The sequence below is a fragment of the Delphinus delphis genome, chromosome 14 (assembly GCF_949987515.2).
Source record: "Delphinus delphis chromosome 14, mDelDel1.2, whole genome shotgun sequence".
NCBI classification, from domain to species: Eukaryota; Metazoa; Chordata; class Mammalia; order Artiodactyla; family Delphinidae; genus Delphinus; species Delphinus delphis.
In genome coordinates, this window is record NC_082696.1 from 70,510,827 (window position 1) to 70,526,672 (window position 15,846).

At 41.9% G+C, this 15,846-nt stretch overlaps 2 protein-coding genes across 3 annotated transcripts in view; both read right to left on the reverse strand.

Annotated features, from left to right (window-relative positions):
• Positions 1-4,752, reverse strand: part of CYB5R4 (cytochrome b5 reductase 4) — an 82,158-nt gene extending 77,406 nt beyond the window's left edge. For both annotated transcript variants that reach the window (XM_060030273.1, XM_060030272.1), the window contains exon 1: positions 4,545-4,752. In XM_060030273.1, the coding sequence (XP_059886256.1) occupies positions 4,545-4,619 (75 nt within the window). In that variant the 5' untranslated portion in view covers positions 4,620-4,752. The remainder of the gene's footprint in view (positions 1-4,544) is intronic.
• A 2,088-nt stretch (positions 4,753-6,840) lies between these two features.
• On the reverse strand, positions 6,841-10,801 carry RIPPLY2 (ripply transcriptional repressor 2). The gene is made up of 3 exons (XM_060030622.1): positions 10,366-10,801; positions 9,987-10,051; positions 6,841-7,091 (listed from the first exon to the last, which is right to left on the reverse strand). Exons 1-3 carry the CDS (start codon positions 10,729-10,731, stop codon positions 6,944-6,946), a joined length of 579 nt encoding a protein of 192 aa, XP_059886605.1. The 5' UTR covers positions 10,732-10,801; the 3' UTR covers positions 6,841-6,943.
• Positions 10,802-15,846: the final 5,045 nt, after the last annotated feature.

Below are 15,846 nucleotides of genomic sequence, written 5' to 3' on the forward strand. Positions count from 1 at the left end.
AATATTAGAAATCACATGAGATGGTAATATGTTTTCTAAGAATCCACTGAGAAACAAAAGTTATCAAATAATGGAAAATAATAAAACGGTGGTTCCCCATATTCCTTATAATAATGTCTCTAAACTGTCACACTCTAGGGAAGGGGTTGGCAAACTGGCCTATGCCCGTTTCTATATAGCCCTTGAGCTACGAGTAATTTCCACCCATGGTGGTGGTGCTGGTGGTGAAGAGACTGAATCCTTATGACGCCCTCAAAGCCTAAATTATTTATTACCTGGGCTTTGCACAAAACTTTGCTTTCTCCTGCCTAGAGGGTTTAATAACAGGATGTTTGGGATTTTGTGGGTTTGGGGTTTTTTTACAAAATACATTTTCAAAGCTTTTAGATAAGAGGTACAATTAGTGTTTTAACCAGTTGAGACACCCTAGTGGAAATTTTTCAAAACATCTAACCTGTATAACTAGTTTGTAACATAGTACCAGATAATTGTTTAACATAAAAGCAGTCATATTCAAGGAAGTTTATTGCTATTTGTGTCCCCCCAAAATAGATTGAAATCCTAATCCTCAATGTGATGGTACTAGAAATAAGGCCTCTGGTGGGTGATAAAGTTGTTGGGATTAGTGCCCTTATAAAACAGGCATTAGGGAGTTCCCTCACCCCTTCCGCCAAGTAAGGACACTAAAAAGATGGCTACAAACCAGGTATCGGGGTCTCACCAGACACAGAAATGGCCAGGGCATTGATCTTGGACTTCCCAGTTGCCAGAGGTGTGAGAAATACATTTCTGTTGTTTATAAGCCACCTATGATATTCGGTTAGAGCGGCCCGAAAGTACTAAAACACACACCTCACTTTCCCGAATCATATCTGTTTCAGATATTCAATTGCCCCCAAAATAACCAAGTTAATAGGTCTGTGGTGCCTTTCCAGCTTCACATTCCTTCTTACCAATCCACATCATCCCAATCTTACCATCGCTAAAACTCTCTAGGTCTCTTGGTCTTCAAAAATGAAGTAAAGTGTGAGAATACATATGATCTTTCCCATCCCAAACCACTTCTTTCACCATTCTATCACCTGCAGGGTAGTTAAAAGTAATCTTTTGGAAATGCAAATCTAATCTAGGACCCTCCCTCCTTCAGTGGCTCCTCATAATCCTTATAGTAGTGTCTCTAAATGCCCTCGAGTGGTTTACTAGGCCCTTCGTCATCTGGTCATAGTTTACCTCACTAGCTCCACGCTTTAACTTTTGCCCCTTCCCATTCTATGCTTTTAGGTAAATGGAAACTGATTCCGCTCTCTCCCCCACAGACATTACTTCCTCCAGAAGCCTTTTCTGACCCCGACTCGTTCAAGGTCATAACAGACTGTTACAGTCCCTATGGTATTTATAACTGCCTCTTTACTAGTCTGTGAAGCTTGCTGGACTAAACTCTTTGACAACAGAGATGTTGGGGCCCAGGGCAGGCCATGCAAGAGGAACACCTTGACTGTCCTTTTTATCTCCCTGAAAGCAGGAAATAAATCTCCCATGTGAAAGGTGCCCTCCCTCTACTGGGAGGTAGAAACACATCCTTCTCACCAGAGATTGGAAATTCAGGGCCAAGAAGCCTGTAAACAAATCTTGTTATTTGTTTACTAATTTACCACCCAAGCCCAAACTTTGCTCAAATTCCTTACCAATTCAGTATCCAGACCTAAGTTTCTTTGTCCCATCAATTCCTCTCAAATGTACTGTCTGTCTAAAAAGTACAAAAGCTGCCAGCTTTGGCCAGTCCTTAGTGTAATAGGGAAGAATCTATTACAAGTTAATCACTAAAGGGATGTCGCCTATAAGTTTAAATTATACATAATGGCCCATCTCTGGGAACCCGGCTATCCGGGCAATGAGCATTAAGCTAAAATACCTTTGTTTAGCTCACAGGAAACATCCTGACCAGGCCCACCTGCGAATGACTGCAGGGACGAAGAAATTAACACATCCTCTCTGGAGGCTGATGGGAAACAGGGAATGTTTGACTTTACTCCCTCCCCTTCTAGTATAAAAGAAGCCTGAATTCTAACTCAGGCAAGATGGTTCTTTGGGGGATGAGCCCACCAGCTCCTCCGTTTGCCGGCTTTTCAAATAAAGTCATGATTCCTTGCCCCAGCAATTTGTCTCCCCCTTATTGGCCTGTCGTGCTGCGAGCAGTACAAGCTTAGACTCATAACATTAGATCCCATTTCTACAAGATTTCTGTGCATGCCAATTAAGTTTGTTTCTTTTTCTCCTGCTAATCTGTCTTGTGTCAATTCTGTAGAAATTTCCCCCTCCCCAACAGAGATCACATCTCCAGCATATGGTAGGGTCTCAATAAATACGGTACTGAGACCCAAATATGGTAGGGTCTCCATGTCTCTGCTTCTTATTTGTAGAAAAAGCTTCAGTCTCCTAGGCCTTCCCAGAGTTCCAAAGAGCAGAATCAAACAGCTAATGACTATAGAAGTGAGAAAATGCAGAAACCAAGGAAAAGTAGTCAAGCAAGAAAACTACTAAGAGCTTGAACAATAGTCACAGGACTCCTAGTCCCTCCTGAAGAGATACACACAACAACATGATGCATATCCTTGAGTTCTTTTACAGCAACCAGGACCCCAAGGGATAGAAACTGCTGACCACAAACACAAAGGCCCCAGCCTGGCTGGAACAAGAAGGTTGTGGATTGAGATTTCTAAAATATCACCATGTTACCTCACCACCAACCAAACAGAAGAATGTCCGCAAGCTAATCATGCTCCCTGGACCCTCACCCTAAATGTTGCCTTTGATAACGCTTGCCTGAAAGCCATCGGGGAATCTGGGTGTTCTGAGCACTAGCTGCCCGTTCTCCTTGCTTGGCGCCCTGCAAATAAACGCTGCACTTTCCTCCACCACAACCCAGTATCAGGAGATGGCCTTCGCTGCGCGTCGGGAAAACGAACTCAAGTTCAGTTCGGCAACAATTTCACAAAGGGGGAAAAAATCGTCTGAGTTTTCTCTTGAATTGCAGAATAATCGCATTTTATTCTCTTTCTGGACCCAAAGACTCACCTTTCCCATCACCACCTGGGGAAACGTTTGTCTTTGCCTCTAAGTTTTCTCCTTTAAATGATACTGAGAACATGGCTGGTAGTTTTAATGGAGAGGGCAGCAACTCTCATATTCTAATCCAGAGATGCTTTCTTTGAAAAGGCTCTACTATTCAGCCAAGCACTTAGCTTAAGGAGGGAAGCAGGTCAAACACCAAGGAGACGAGGACACACGACTGGATGGCTGCATAATATATGCAGCAATAAGTGAAAAGTCACAGTCAGAGTCACATCACATCACTGGGTCCAAGGCAGCATTTCTTAACCAGTTTTCTTTTCTGTGAAATGGAGATAACGAAAGCACCCACTTCATAGGATCATTAGAAAGATTAAACAAGTTAATACATGTAAAGCACTGAGGTCTTCAGTAAGCACTAAATAAATCTCAGTTTTATTATTATTACAGTTGGGGTGATAGACTTCTGAAAATCTAATGAAAGCTACAGATCCCTGAACCCATAATTGTGATCTAGAGTCAAACTCCAGGTCCATGTGGAGAACATAGAGAAAGTTGGTGAAGTTCCCAAATGATGTCAATGCTAAGGCTCAAGAGTCCAGAAATGAAAAAGGAGTGGCCCGAGTAGGTGGAAGTCTTGCAAACAAAACATGAAGATGTGGTTATTGAATGAGGAACTAACAATCAACAGAAACAAGCAGCATTCATGTTGCAATGAACACAGGAGACAATTCTATTAAATTCTGCAAATATAAAACACATTTGTGTTCCGCCTGTTGGTAACAGAAGCTACGTGCAACAAAAAGTTAAAGAGTATTATATTAGCTTCAGAGTCAGCAAATGACATCAGTAGGAAAGGCAGTGATAAAACAATCAGGTACCAGAGGAAGACAGAAAGGCAGTGTGACTTGGAGAAGCGTCCGTAAACCTAACTGGAGGTTTGCAGACACTTGTTCTCGCTTCTCCAATCTTCCCTAGCTCCCGGAGTCCCCACCCTTGGTGGGATGATCACTGGTCTCTGTCGCTAGTGCTCAGCTTTTCCTCTCTTCTAGGGAACTCACATCGCTCACAACCCCTTCGGAAAGTGAACAAAAGAACGGAGAGGAGGTTATGTTTAAGGAAGGAAGCTAATACTGAATCCCTACAATATAGGACGCACAGAGCCTGGACCTATCATACATCTGAATTTAATTAATGGGGAAAGAGTTGGAAGAAGGGAACTGACAGAACGGGATAATGGGATGGGAAAGAAAAGGGGCCAGTACGTAAGAGGGAGAGAGGTTAGTAGAGTTCGAGGACTGGAAACGGCATGGGATCTGAAAGAGATCGCCAGCAAGGGCGGGAGGGAACGAAAGCTAGAGGTGGGGACAGGAGGCGGGAGAGGGTACGGAAGGAAAGAAAGGACTGTGCCGGAGCATGAAACGCTGGCGAGAAGGGAGGGCTGCGGCACGAGACCGCCGGAGTCACCCGCTTACCTTGCTACGCCCCCCGGAGGAGACGCGCTGCTGCGAGCTGGGGCCCGGGAAAGACTGGGAAGGGACGTTCAGCATCCTGGACTCTTAGCCCGGGCGCTGCCCGGGGTACGCCGCCCGACTGAATAGCTCGGCGCTACCCCTCCAGGTAACACCTCCGGCTCCGGCTCCGAGGCCGGGCAGAGGCCAAGCCCCCGACCCACTTCCGGGGTCGCCCGGGGTGAGGCGCGCCATGACGCAGAACGTCGAGGACGCGAGGGGCGGAGCCAACGAGACCAACGGAGATCCGGCGGGGGTGGAATCAGGGCAAAGTACGCATGCTCCGTTCGTCCCGCACCCTGAATTTCAGCATCGCGAAGAGGTGACAGCTGTTCCGTGGAAAGATTAAAGGGTGAAGCTGTTCCTAAGCCTTGGTGCTGACTGAATCTGAGAATAAATTCTTGGAGACGCCTGTTAACCCAGAACACAAGTGTCTGCCCATTGTTGAAGCACTACCATCACACTGCTTGAATATGGAATAAGGCATTTTGATTTCTCAGAAACTCTCTCTTCTAAGGCACCACGCTGTACAGGAAAGAGAACCTTTAAGAGTTAAGATGTCAAATGCAAACAGTCACTCCTGCTAGGTGAAGAGAACACTTCACCTTTAAGAACTCTCGCTAATGATTAACGAATGAGTCGCAGAGGTTAGTAAAGTCTCTTTCTGCTCCATTCACCCACTCACAAGTTCTTCCTCCTCATCTAACTTCCTCTCTTCCCTGAAAGATAAAGGGGACTGAGAACTGATGCAGCCTTTGTCCAAATGTAGCGCTGAACAGCTAGCCACGTTCAAGAGTCAGATAGGTTTCGTTTGGATGCCACCCCTGCAGCTACTAAATGAGCATCCTTCTGCAGGTTACTTTAGTATCTCAATGCCTCATTTCCCATCTGCATAATGGATTTAGGTTTTAGTAAGAATTAAGTGAGACGTCAAGTGCAAATTACCTAGCACAGTGCCTGGCTAATAGTAGGCACTCAATAAATGTGGCTGTGGCTTTTCATACTATTCCACCCTATTAATGACAGCAGCACAAATACTGTGCAGGTAAACACCAGTCCCTAATACTCAAGGTCCAGATTGGTGACCTGGTGGGTTTTTTGCATATCTCTTGGGGAACACACATATCCTGAGAGCAGAACCCAGTAAAAGAAGAAGTTTTCAGGAAAAGAAATATAGTTCTAAGTAACTCTCCATCCTCCTGCCATTACTAACTTTTCCTGACTCTGAAACATGGTTTGAACTTGCTCTATTTCAATTCCTTTGTCCTTAAAGTGCCTGGAAATCAATGCTTATATTTCAATTGCTTGCCACTGCAAAGATTGTATTTGAGCTAAAAGAACTTCATGATCATAGTTTACTATGTTACCTCTCCCATGCAAAGTGCTCCTGTTTTCTCTTTCATTAAAAGATGATGTATTCTTCTATAAGTCTATGTTTAACAACAAAAAAAAAAGGTAATCTCTAAGAATTTCTTATTTCACTTCCTATGTGAAAATCGTTACATGAGTATCAGGAGCAGGGAACCACAGCAGCGATGGAAGGTGATGCAGTTGGAGAATGTCTCCTATCTGCCAAATTTCCTAGCTCCCTCGTGGACAGAAATGGAAAAAAAATACTATCAAATTCTGGCCTTTTGTCTCCCCTTTTTTAGACTCCATGTAAGTCACATCCATTTAAATGTTTTGTTTTAATTCTGGGGATCCCTCAATGTAGTGCCATAAGTACTAAACACCCATGCTATTTTACTACTGGATTTGAGGACAGCAGAAGGGTATTAAAGTAAGAATTACTTGACTCATCATTCATTAAAATCCCTACAATTTAATAGCCCTAACATTGATTCCCAATCTCAATTATAGACAATGATTTACAACATTTTCACCATCTACTAGCTAATACATAATAATAATGTGTGATTGGAAACATAAGAGGATTGTCCTCATTATCTAGTAAGATAATATTCATCTGTAACTACAACATCCAATGGGGCTCGGTAGGAAATACCAGATGTCACAAGATTCAGTCTTGAAAATTAAATATTGTCTTTCTTTGAAAAGTTTTATTTTCAAAATTATAACTGAAGATAAATTTGTAATTTGATGAAGAGAACCAAATTATCTTTTATAAGCCCCAAATGTTTATAATACAATCAAGGTTCCATTATAAATAAAACCTATTTTTAAATTCCAACATTGAATTATAGTGTAGGGATAAAAAAGGCCAAACTACCATAGTAATTACTAAATAGTTCATTTTATTAATAATTTCTATACAAATAAGTTAATTTAAAAGGATTATGATACATTTGTACACTAATCTAATTTGTACCTACAAGCTTTGAATGTCATCAAAAGTAATCAGATTAATTTTCACAGATCAGCTCCTCAATTTCTTCTTCGCTATCAGAATCTTCATAAAATGAAATTGTGGCTTGAATTGGAAATTTTTTCAGAAGAACTTCTGCTTCTTGATATAAGTAATCGTAACACTTTGATTTTGGCCAAAATAGTCTGAAAGAAGCAGACAACATAATATGCTTTATTTTTTTCACATTCAGAATCCTTCTACTCATGAAACGTTCAAATTTCAAAATCTCCATATATTTAACAACTGATTTATGCATTTAGATAGTTTAAAATGCTACTATCACAGCTTTCATGGAGTCTACTTGACAAAGTATCAATAACTGGTTAATTACTTTAAATCTTTATCCAAGCTATAAATTGGACCAAACAAATTGACACTAAACCCTTCGTGAGCGTAAGATCAATATTTAACTTACTTCAGCCATTATTGCATCTTACACATAGGCATAAATTACCTAGTATTTTGCTTGAAACTCAGACTTAGCTCTTAGTTACAGATGGAACCAAATCAAGTTTACAAAAGTACAAAAAGCAACCTTTTCAAAAGGCTACCTCTGACCCCAACCTCGAGCCCATCTCTCTCCCCTTTCCCCACCCAACTAAATTTTGGAACACCGTATTAAGATGTTGAGAATTAGACTGGTTTTATACAAATAATTTGTATGTAAACGTGATTACCTCAAAACTTCAAATTTCCAACAAATATTAATCTTGCCATCTGATCTTCTATTATTTTTCATCCAAGTAAAATAAAAGGACAAGGCTGAATCCCCAGCTACAGTACACAGTATTTTAGTATACAATAAATAGCCCCACATACGCATATAATAGACTGATTCTAACAAAGAGAAAGTTACATATGTTCACTATACTCTATTTTAAAAGGCAAAAAAGTAGGCCGTGTAGTTTATAAACGTTTCTAGCCAAATAGTTTTTTTTTAAGCTTATCAACTGGGTGCCTAAATAAACAACTATCAGTAATTCAGTCATTCAATCAATATTTTAGTGATCTCTTGCGTCAAACATAATTCAAAGATGAATAAATCATGGTCCCTACCTTCATGAAGTTGACAACTGAGTAAAAAGAATCAGAAACACACATTACTACTCAAGATAGAACTTAATAAAAATACAATAAACTTAAGAGAAATACAAAGAAACTGCTACAGTAGTTCAAAAACGGAAGTGCTTATATAGGAAGCAGTTGATTTTCTAATGTGTAAAACTGCCAAACCCAAAGAACGTTGTTTAATTGTTCTCACACTCTCTCTCCCCCGGAATCTCTCACTGGCCATTTTTCTTCCAGGGACTTCATACTTTACTGAATTCTCCCCTGTTCTGAGTGATTCTTCCCAGTCACCTTTGTGGACCTCTCTTTCTCTGTAGACAGGTTAGATGCTGGCCTTCCCCCACCATTTTATCAAGAGTGATCATTTCTCCTCTCTCACTCCTCCAGATGACCTGACCCACTGCCATGATTTCCCCAATTTACCAAAGGTTCCCAAGTCTGTCTGTATTTCCACTTAAGAACTTGACTTTGGACCACAAACCTGTATATGCTGCTCTCTACTGGAATATCTACTTGGAGGCACCATAGGCACATTAAATATGACAAATGGAAAATTCGACTCAGTATCTTGATCTACAGTTCCACCAACTTGCGCGTCATTCTGTCTTTTTACTTCTACTTTACCTACCATATCCAATACATCATAAGCCTAATCTACTGTGTCACCTAAGTATTCCCCAGATTCATCCAGTCCCATCCTCGCTTCCAATGCCTGAACTGCAATAACTTCCAATTTCACTTTTGGTGTTCTAACTAAAGCTATATACCATTTCCTTAGTGATTTTTCTGAAACATAAATCTGATCACATTACTCTTTTGGTTAAAATCCTTTGAGTAATCCCCAATACCATCTACAGAATAAAGTCCATGAGTTCCCAATGCCACATACAGGATCAGGACAAAACTCTTGTACCAAGGTGTACAAGACCTGGCCTCTGCCTTCCCTGGTGAAATGACCACAGCTTCACACACCCAAATGCCAGTTCCTTGATGCTCCCAGAAGGAACCATGCTGTTCTCTTTTTCTATGCTATTTCTTCTGCTCCCACGTTCCCGACCTACCATCCATCTGGTTAACTTCAAGACTCAGCCAGGTAATCACACCTATGATACACACTTCCCTGACCCTTCTCCACCCCCTCTGACAGAGTTAGTTATAAAATTGACCAAGCTAAACTACTAAAACACTTCCAAAGGGCTGTGATTATTTTTTTCTCTGTCCTTCACAAGTTCTAGCAAAAGGTAGGAAATTAATCAACATGTATCGACTACTATGTGCTATTATAAACATATACACATTCTACAAACATTATATAGCTCTTCATCTAACAGCTCTCTAAGGCAGGCAAACTGCAGAATTAACTTTCCACCTGATTAAAAGCTACAAAGAATCTTGCAGGAAGGCTGACTTCCCAGTAGCTAGGAACAGTAAACTAGCTCCTAATTGTTAGGTCAAATAACTGTTGGTCCCTTTTGTGATCCTTAGTAGTCTTTAGGATTTTCATCATATTTCCTTTTTGTCTTACACGTCAAGCTCGATTTGTTCAGTTTGCTGTAAACCATGATTGTGAATACCATTCTTCCTTCTGGTTTGCAAGAGAAAAAGAATATACACACTCTGCCTGGTGTGAAGTCAATTTCACTTGAACCCTTTGGCATTAAAAAGAAATTGTTTTGCAGGCACAAGATGTCACCTTTCTACTTTTACTAACACCGCCCGCTTTCCCTCTTCATAATACATTTTTTAAGTGTTTACTAAGTGTGCACTGATTAACAGTTCTTTCAGGGGAGAGCGTGAGCTCCTACATTTTCCAGTTCGATGAGTAAAGGGACGAGGAAGATTAAAGAAACGTTAAAGATAGGTTTTCCAAAAGAGAAAAACTTCAGGACCAGCTGCTGAGCAGGGCCGGACGAGGCCCCCGGCTCTTCCCTGTGGCTGCAGACAGACCTTCGATGAGGCCTGTCACTCACCTGACTGGGTGTCTGTATCGGGAAAGCTTTTCTGAGGCGTCCGTTATTCCGGGGCCATCTGGCATCTGGGGGTGTAAGGAAATGGATCGAAGTTAGCACTCACCTTCTAAAAAAACTGCAAACCCTGGCGACCAGGCTTTCCTCTCGTCTGCGGGGAATGTGACCGCGGGGCTCTCAGTAGCCTCGCTTCCGGCCCGATCTGTTCGTGCCAGTAGCTCTGGAGGACGCACTCGTCGCTTCAGCACCGACAGGGCCACCGGTATGGCCACCAGCAGGCGCGATCTTAAGCGAGGGGAAGGCCTGGCGCGCGTCTCCCTGGGGCCCGGCGTAGCCTGCGTTGATCGATCAACAGCGCCCCCGGGATGCGCGGCTCACTCACCGCCTCCGCGGCGTGGTGCGGCGCCTCTTCCTCCTCGCCACTGTCTTCCACCCACGGTCTCCAGAAGCCTGCGGATCTGCGAGGTGGGCAGCGGAAGGCGCGCAGAGGAGCAGTGAGCCCCGACCCCGGAGAACCGACCGCATCTGAGCGAGGGCCTAGAGGGTGCGGGGGTGAGAGAGCGGAGGGGAGGAGCTGGGGAGGCGCAGGCGGGAGGGATGGAGCGGGGGAGGCGCAGGGCGGGACAGAGACGCGGTACCCGGGGTCCGCGCCCCCGCGCCGCGTCTGGCGTTCGGTAGCGGCTGGCAGCTGGAGGCGGCAGCGCGCGCGCTGGCCGCCTGGGGTCTCCGTGGTCTCCGCGATCTCCATGGGCAGGCTGGCCCCTGGCACCCACCCGGCCCGAGCCCGAAGCCTTATATAGCCCCCGCGGCCCGCTACATCTTTACACGTCCTCTCCCTCTCCTCCCCTCTCTCCGCGTAAACAAAAAGGCTGCGCGTGAAGGCGCAGCGGCCCGAACCCCGGGGGCGAACGCGTGCAACTCCCAAATGGCCCGGGGAGCGGGTTTGTCAAGCGAGTGTTAATCGCTCTTCCACACTTGTCTGCGGGGGGTGGAAAACAACATTCGCCCGAGCGACCAGTTTCCTAGTGAAGAGGCTAGGACGGGTTAAACTTAAGCGATTCTACACGTTTTGTGTATTACTGCAAAAAAAGGCCGAGTGGCGGGTCATTACTGCTCGACAGTCTCACGGGTTTTCGCCTTCAGCAAATGCCACTGGTTCTGCACTCCTTACGAAAGGAATATCGGTTTAGGGAGGATTTGTTTGTTTTTTAATGTATTGACAGACTAGGTTCCTCCATCTGCCTATTATTATTTGAAGATTAAAGATTCACAAGAGTTTAATTGTAAAAGACTGAATGTTCCAACCTAGAGGACCAGAGCCTGGAGTCATAGGATTTTGGCATAGAATTCTACTCTGTCTTCTCGTCTTTGCCATTTTCCCCAACATCTTATCAGTGTCCTCCAAAGATAAGTCTTGAGTGTCATCTATACAATTCTGTCACTCTTGGCATTTTGTCACTCAGTGAGAATTAGCAAGTTCTTTTGTGGGTGTTGGGTGTGTGTGGAATAATAATGAAATCCTGGAAAGTTATGATGTGGAATAACTTAGTCAACCTCTCTGTGCCTGTTTCTCTTATTTAAGTTACCCCTTACTTATCACAGAGGTCCATGAATCTTGGTTAAAAAAAAAAAAAAGTTATGCTTCCAAGAAAAGATGATATATAAATGTCATGATTTTTGTCCAAAATGTTTTAAATAATAGAGCTGAACTTCCTCTTGAAAGTTGTAGAGAAGAACCCCAAATGTAGGCTATAATGTCTCTGCTATCCATTCAATTACTGAGAAATCCATCTAATTAATACCCAAGGGCCTACAATGATCTACCTGTCAGGAAGGTGAGAAAGGGTTTGCTTCAGATAGTGAAATCAGTGAGGATAGGTATCTAACGCATGTCTCAGTGCCCTAGAAGTATTGTTAGGCTAAATAAAATAAAACTTATAGCATGTTTGCTACAGTGCCTGACACATAGTAAACTCTCAATAAATTTTGTTATATAAAAAAATCTAAACACTTAACAGATGCTAAGCTATCTGATGAAATGGTTTATCGTATCCATTTTGTAAACATCTTTTAGGGTATCCGTAATGTGCTAAGGTCTGCACTTTCCAGATATAATTGTGAATAAGATATCCCCCTATTCTCAAGAGGATCGCAGTCATTGCCATCTATGGCCATCACAGTGGCCACATAAGCAAAGATTTTTTTTAATTGCCACGTTCAATAACAAAAGCACATTTTAAGCAAAGAAGTAGTACAAGGGAGGGAAGTGATAAGTCTGTTGGTTGCAACCAGGAAAGCCTTCTTAAAGCAAAAGAAACCAAAATTGGGATTTCTAGAAGAATCAGTCAAGAAATAGTGGAGTCTGTGTGTGTGTGGTGTGCAGGAGTGGGAGAAGGGGCAGTGCTTCTAGGGAGTAGGTGTTGCTGGAGCAGAGATGTGGCTGAGAAGGGAGAAAAGGCTTGGACTATTTAGAATCTAATATACCATGATAAAGCACTTAAGCTTTATTCTGTAAGCCCTGGTGAGAGATTTTAAGCAGGAGGGTGGAATAACCAAAGTTTTCTTTTTATAGAAATTACTCTGGCAGCCATATGGATTTAGGGAAGTCTGACACTAGAGACTAGGAAATCATTTACAAACTCATTGCAATAGTTCAGGGAACAGATAATGAGAAGATGTATACTAAGGATGGGAATGAAAGAATATATTTGACGGATACTTAGAAATAGAATCTGCAGAACTACCTGAATCATAAAATGTGGGTGGACATGAACATGAAGTTTAGATATGCTTCTAGGTTTCTAGGCTGCTTAAGTGGGTTGATGTTGATGGCTCAAAAAAGATGAGGAGAACGGAATATAGGAGGAAGAGCAAGTGAGATGCTTTTATGTTCTTTCATTCTGTTAATAGTGCTCAAGGAAGCAACAGTGAATTTGGTTTTAGATCTTGAATCAGTCAGGTCGGGCTGGGCTAGACCGCAATAACAAATAACTCCAAACTCTCATAGGCTTAAAATAATAGACATTTACTTCTCACTCAGGTCATATATTCACTTTTGTTTGGTGGGGGATCTACTGCACATCATCTTCACTTAAGGATAAAAGGTGATGGAGCCTCTTTCCTCTAGAACGTGGCTGGTTGTCATAACACAGAGAAGGGAATAAAATTAATAGATTTTAGAAGGCTTAGGAACACATATATTGAGAAGATATCCAGAGGACAACCAGAAATATGAGATCTGGAGTTTAGCAGAGAGTTTACAGCTAAAGATTTAAATGTGGGAATCATAAAAAAAAAAAAAGAAGTAGAAATTAAAACGATAGGAGTTGATCATTTTCCCATAGAAATTTTGTAAGCTTGAGAACTGGAGCAAGGACAGAGCTCTGGAAAGCAACATTTGCTTGTAAAATGAGAGGGTATGCAAAAAGTAAAATAAAACAAAAACAAAACAAATGAAAAACCCTCACTTTAAAGGAATGGGGAAGGTGGTAGAAGGTGCATTTATAGAGCAGGGGTGGTGGAAACACGGGATGAAGGAATTCTAACAAGGAAGGAAAGGTCCAAGGTATTAAGTGCTACCAAGGGGTCAAACAAGATAAGGACATGTGTTAATTGAATTTGGCAGTTAAGTGGTTATAAGTGACTTTAAAACACCATCTTGAGTGAATGGGAGTGAAAGATTTTTTACAGTTAGTTGAGCTATAGAGGTAAAGAAATAAAAACAGTGAGATGATGCTACCATTTTACAGGAAAAGAGAGAGAAGGGGAAGCCTGGGTCAGTAGAGGGGTTTTGTTTTTAGTGTGCAAGAGACAGGAGAATTTTTTTTAAAGGGAAGTTAATGGTCTTCCAGAGCTCAAAATAGTTCTTTTAAATATGGCTGGGCCAGGTCTTAGTTGCAGCTGGCAGCCTCCTTAGTTGTGGCATGCGAACTCTTAGTTGCAGCATACATGTGGAATCTAGTTCCCTGGCCAGGGATCAAACCCGGGCCCGCTGCATTGGGAGCTCAGAGTCTTAACCACTGCACCATCAGGGAAGTCCTGAGACAGGAGAATGTTGATAAGATGAAGAGAGGAAGCAGGGGAGGAGAAGCGTCTAGAGAGAGGGCACCGGACCTGGACGATGGCTCATGGTCCTGTAGGGGGAAGGAAGCAATGATATCAATAGCCCTGGGGAGGATTCTCATGCGACTGGAGAGTGTGTCTCAGTGATGATAGTAATCCAAGTCTGGGAACACTCAAGAAACAAGTCTAATCAAGGGGACTAGAAATGGTGTGGGGAAGGATGGGTGTATTGTGATGATGACACGTAAATCCAAGAGAACATCAGTTGTCTTAAAATTGTGAAGGAAAAAAAAAAGAAGAATGAATTCCTAGAAGGAAAAAAGGGAGAACCAATGAATGAAAATAGGGCAAGATTTATACTTGATCGAACTCAGGCAAACTGAGAAATAGAAATATGGGCTCTCAGAGATAGAAGATCCTAAATCTTCCATTTATACATTTATTCCACTTCTGCCACCTATTTATACAGACGTTGAAGCTGATTTCCAGTGTGGCAAAAGCCAATCAATATTCTTATTACATTTTAAGTTTATTTTAGAAGTCTGTATGAGATCACCGGTACATTTAAATTATGTGCTTTTTAAATTGAGATATAATTGACATATTATATTCATTTCAGGCGTATGTAATGATTCAATGTATGTATATATTGTGAAATGAGCATCACAATAAGGCTAGTTAACATCCATCATCACACGTAGTTACACATTTTTGTCTTGTGATAAGAACTTTTAAGATTTATTCTCTTAGAAACTTTCAAATATACAATACAGTGTTATTAACTGTAGTCACCAGGCTATACATTACATTCCCAGGACTTATTTATTTTATAACTGGAAACGTGTACCTTTCCACCACCTTCACCCATTTCAACCTCCCTCCCCAATCCCTACCTCTGGCAACCACCAATCTCTTCTCTGTATCTATGAGTTTGGTTTTTTTGTCTTTTGGGTTTTTTTTCAGATACCACATATAAGTGAGATTATACAGTACTTTCATCTTTCTCTGTCTGACTTATTTCACTTAGCATAACATCCTCAAGGTCCATTCATGTTGTTGCAACTGGCAGGATTTCCTTTATTTTTATAGCTGTTCATTGGGAGGTTTTTGGATTACTGATTCATCCTCCTTACCAGTAGCTGGTCTGCTCAGATTTTCTATTTCTTCATGATTCAGTCTTGGTAGGTTGTATGTTTCTAGGAAATTATCCATTCCTAAAATATGTGCTGTGTATAACATATCAATATGTTTCCCATAGCACAACAATGAGGATTAAAATTAGATTACAAATATAAAAATCTTAATTCCTTCAACAGGTACTTATTGAACACCCACTGTGTGCCAGGCACTGTTCTAGGAGCTTGGGATATATCAGTGAACAAAACAGACAGAACTCCCTACCTTCATGGAGCTTACATTCTAACAGACATTGAAGGCACCAGCTTTTGTATTTTACTAAAAAGAAAGGATTATAAATTCACCTTACACATGGTGCATGTGTACCCAACATGCTTTATTTTTAATCTTTGGATTTTTGAATGACTACAGGATGAAAGAAAGGGAGCATATCCTGGAGAGAGGGTGCTAGGTGAAAGTCCCTGAGGAGGAAGCATGGAAAAAATCAAGACCACATAAAAACAATGGAAAAGGGCTTCTATCTTATCCAGAAAATAATAACCAATGAAAAGAAAAATTAGAGCTTCAACTAGTTTCCCATTTTGAATGTGACCTGATGTTTCCCTGCTCTTTTCCACGGACAGGATGACCTCAGCTCGGGCATGACTTATTCTCCACTTAGAGA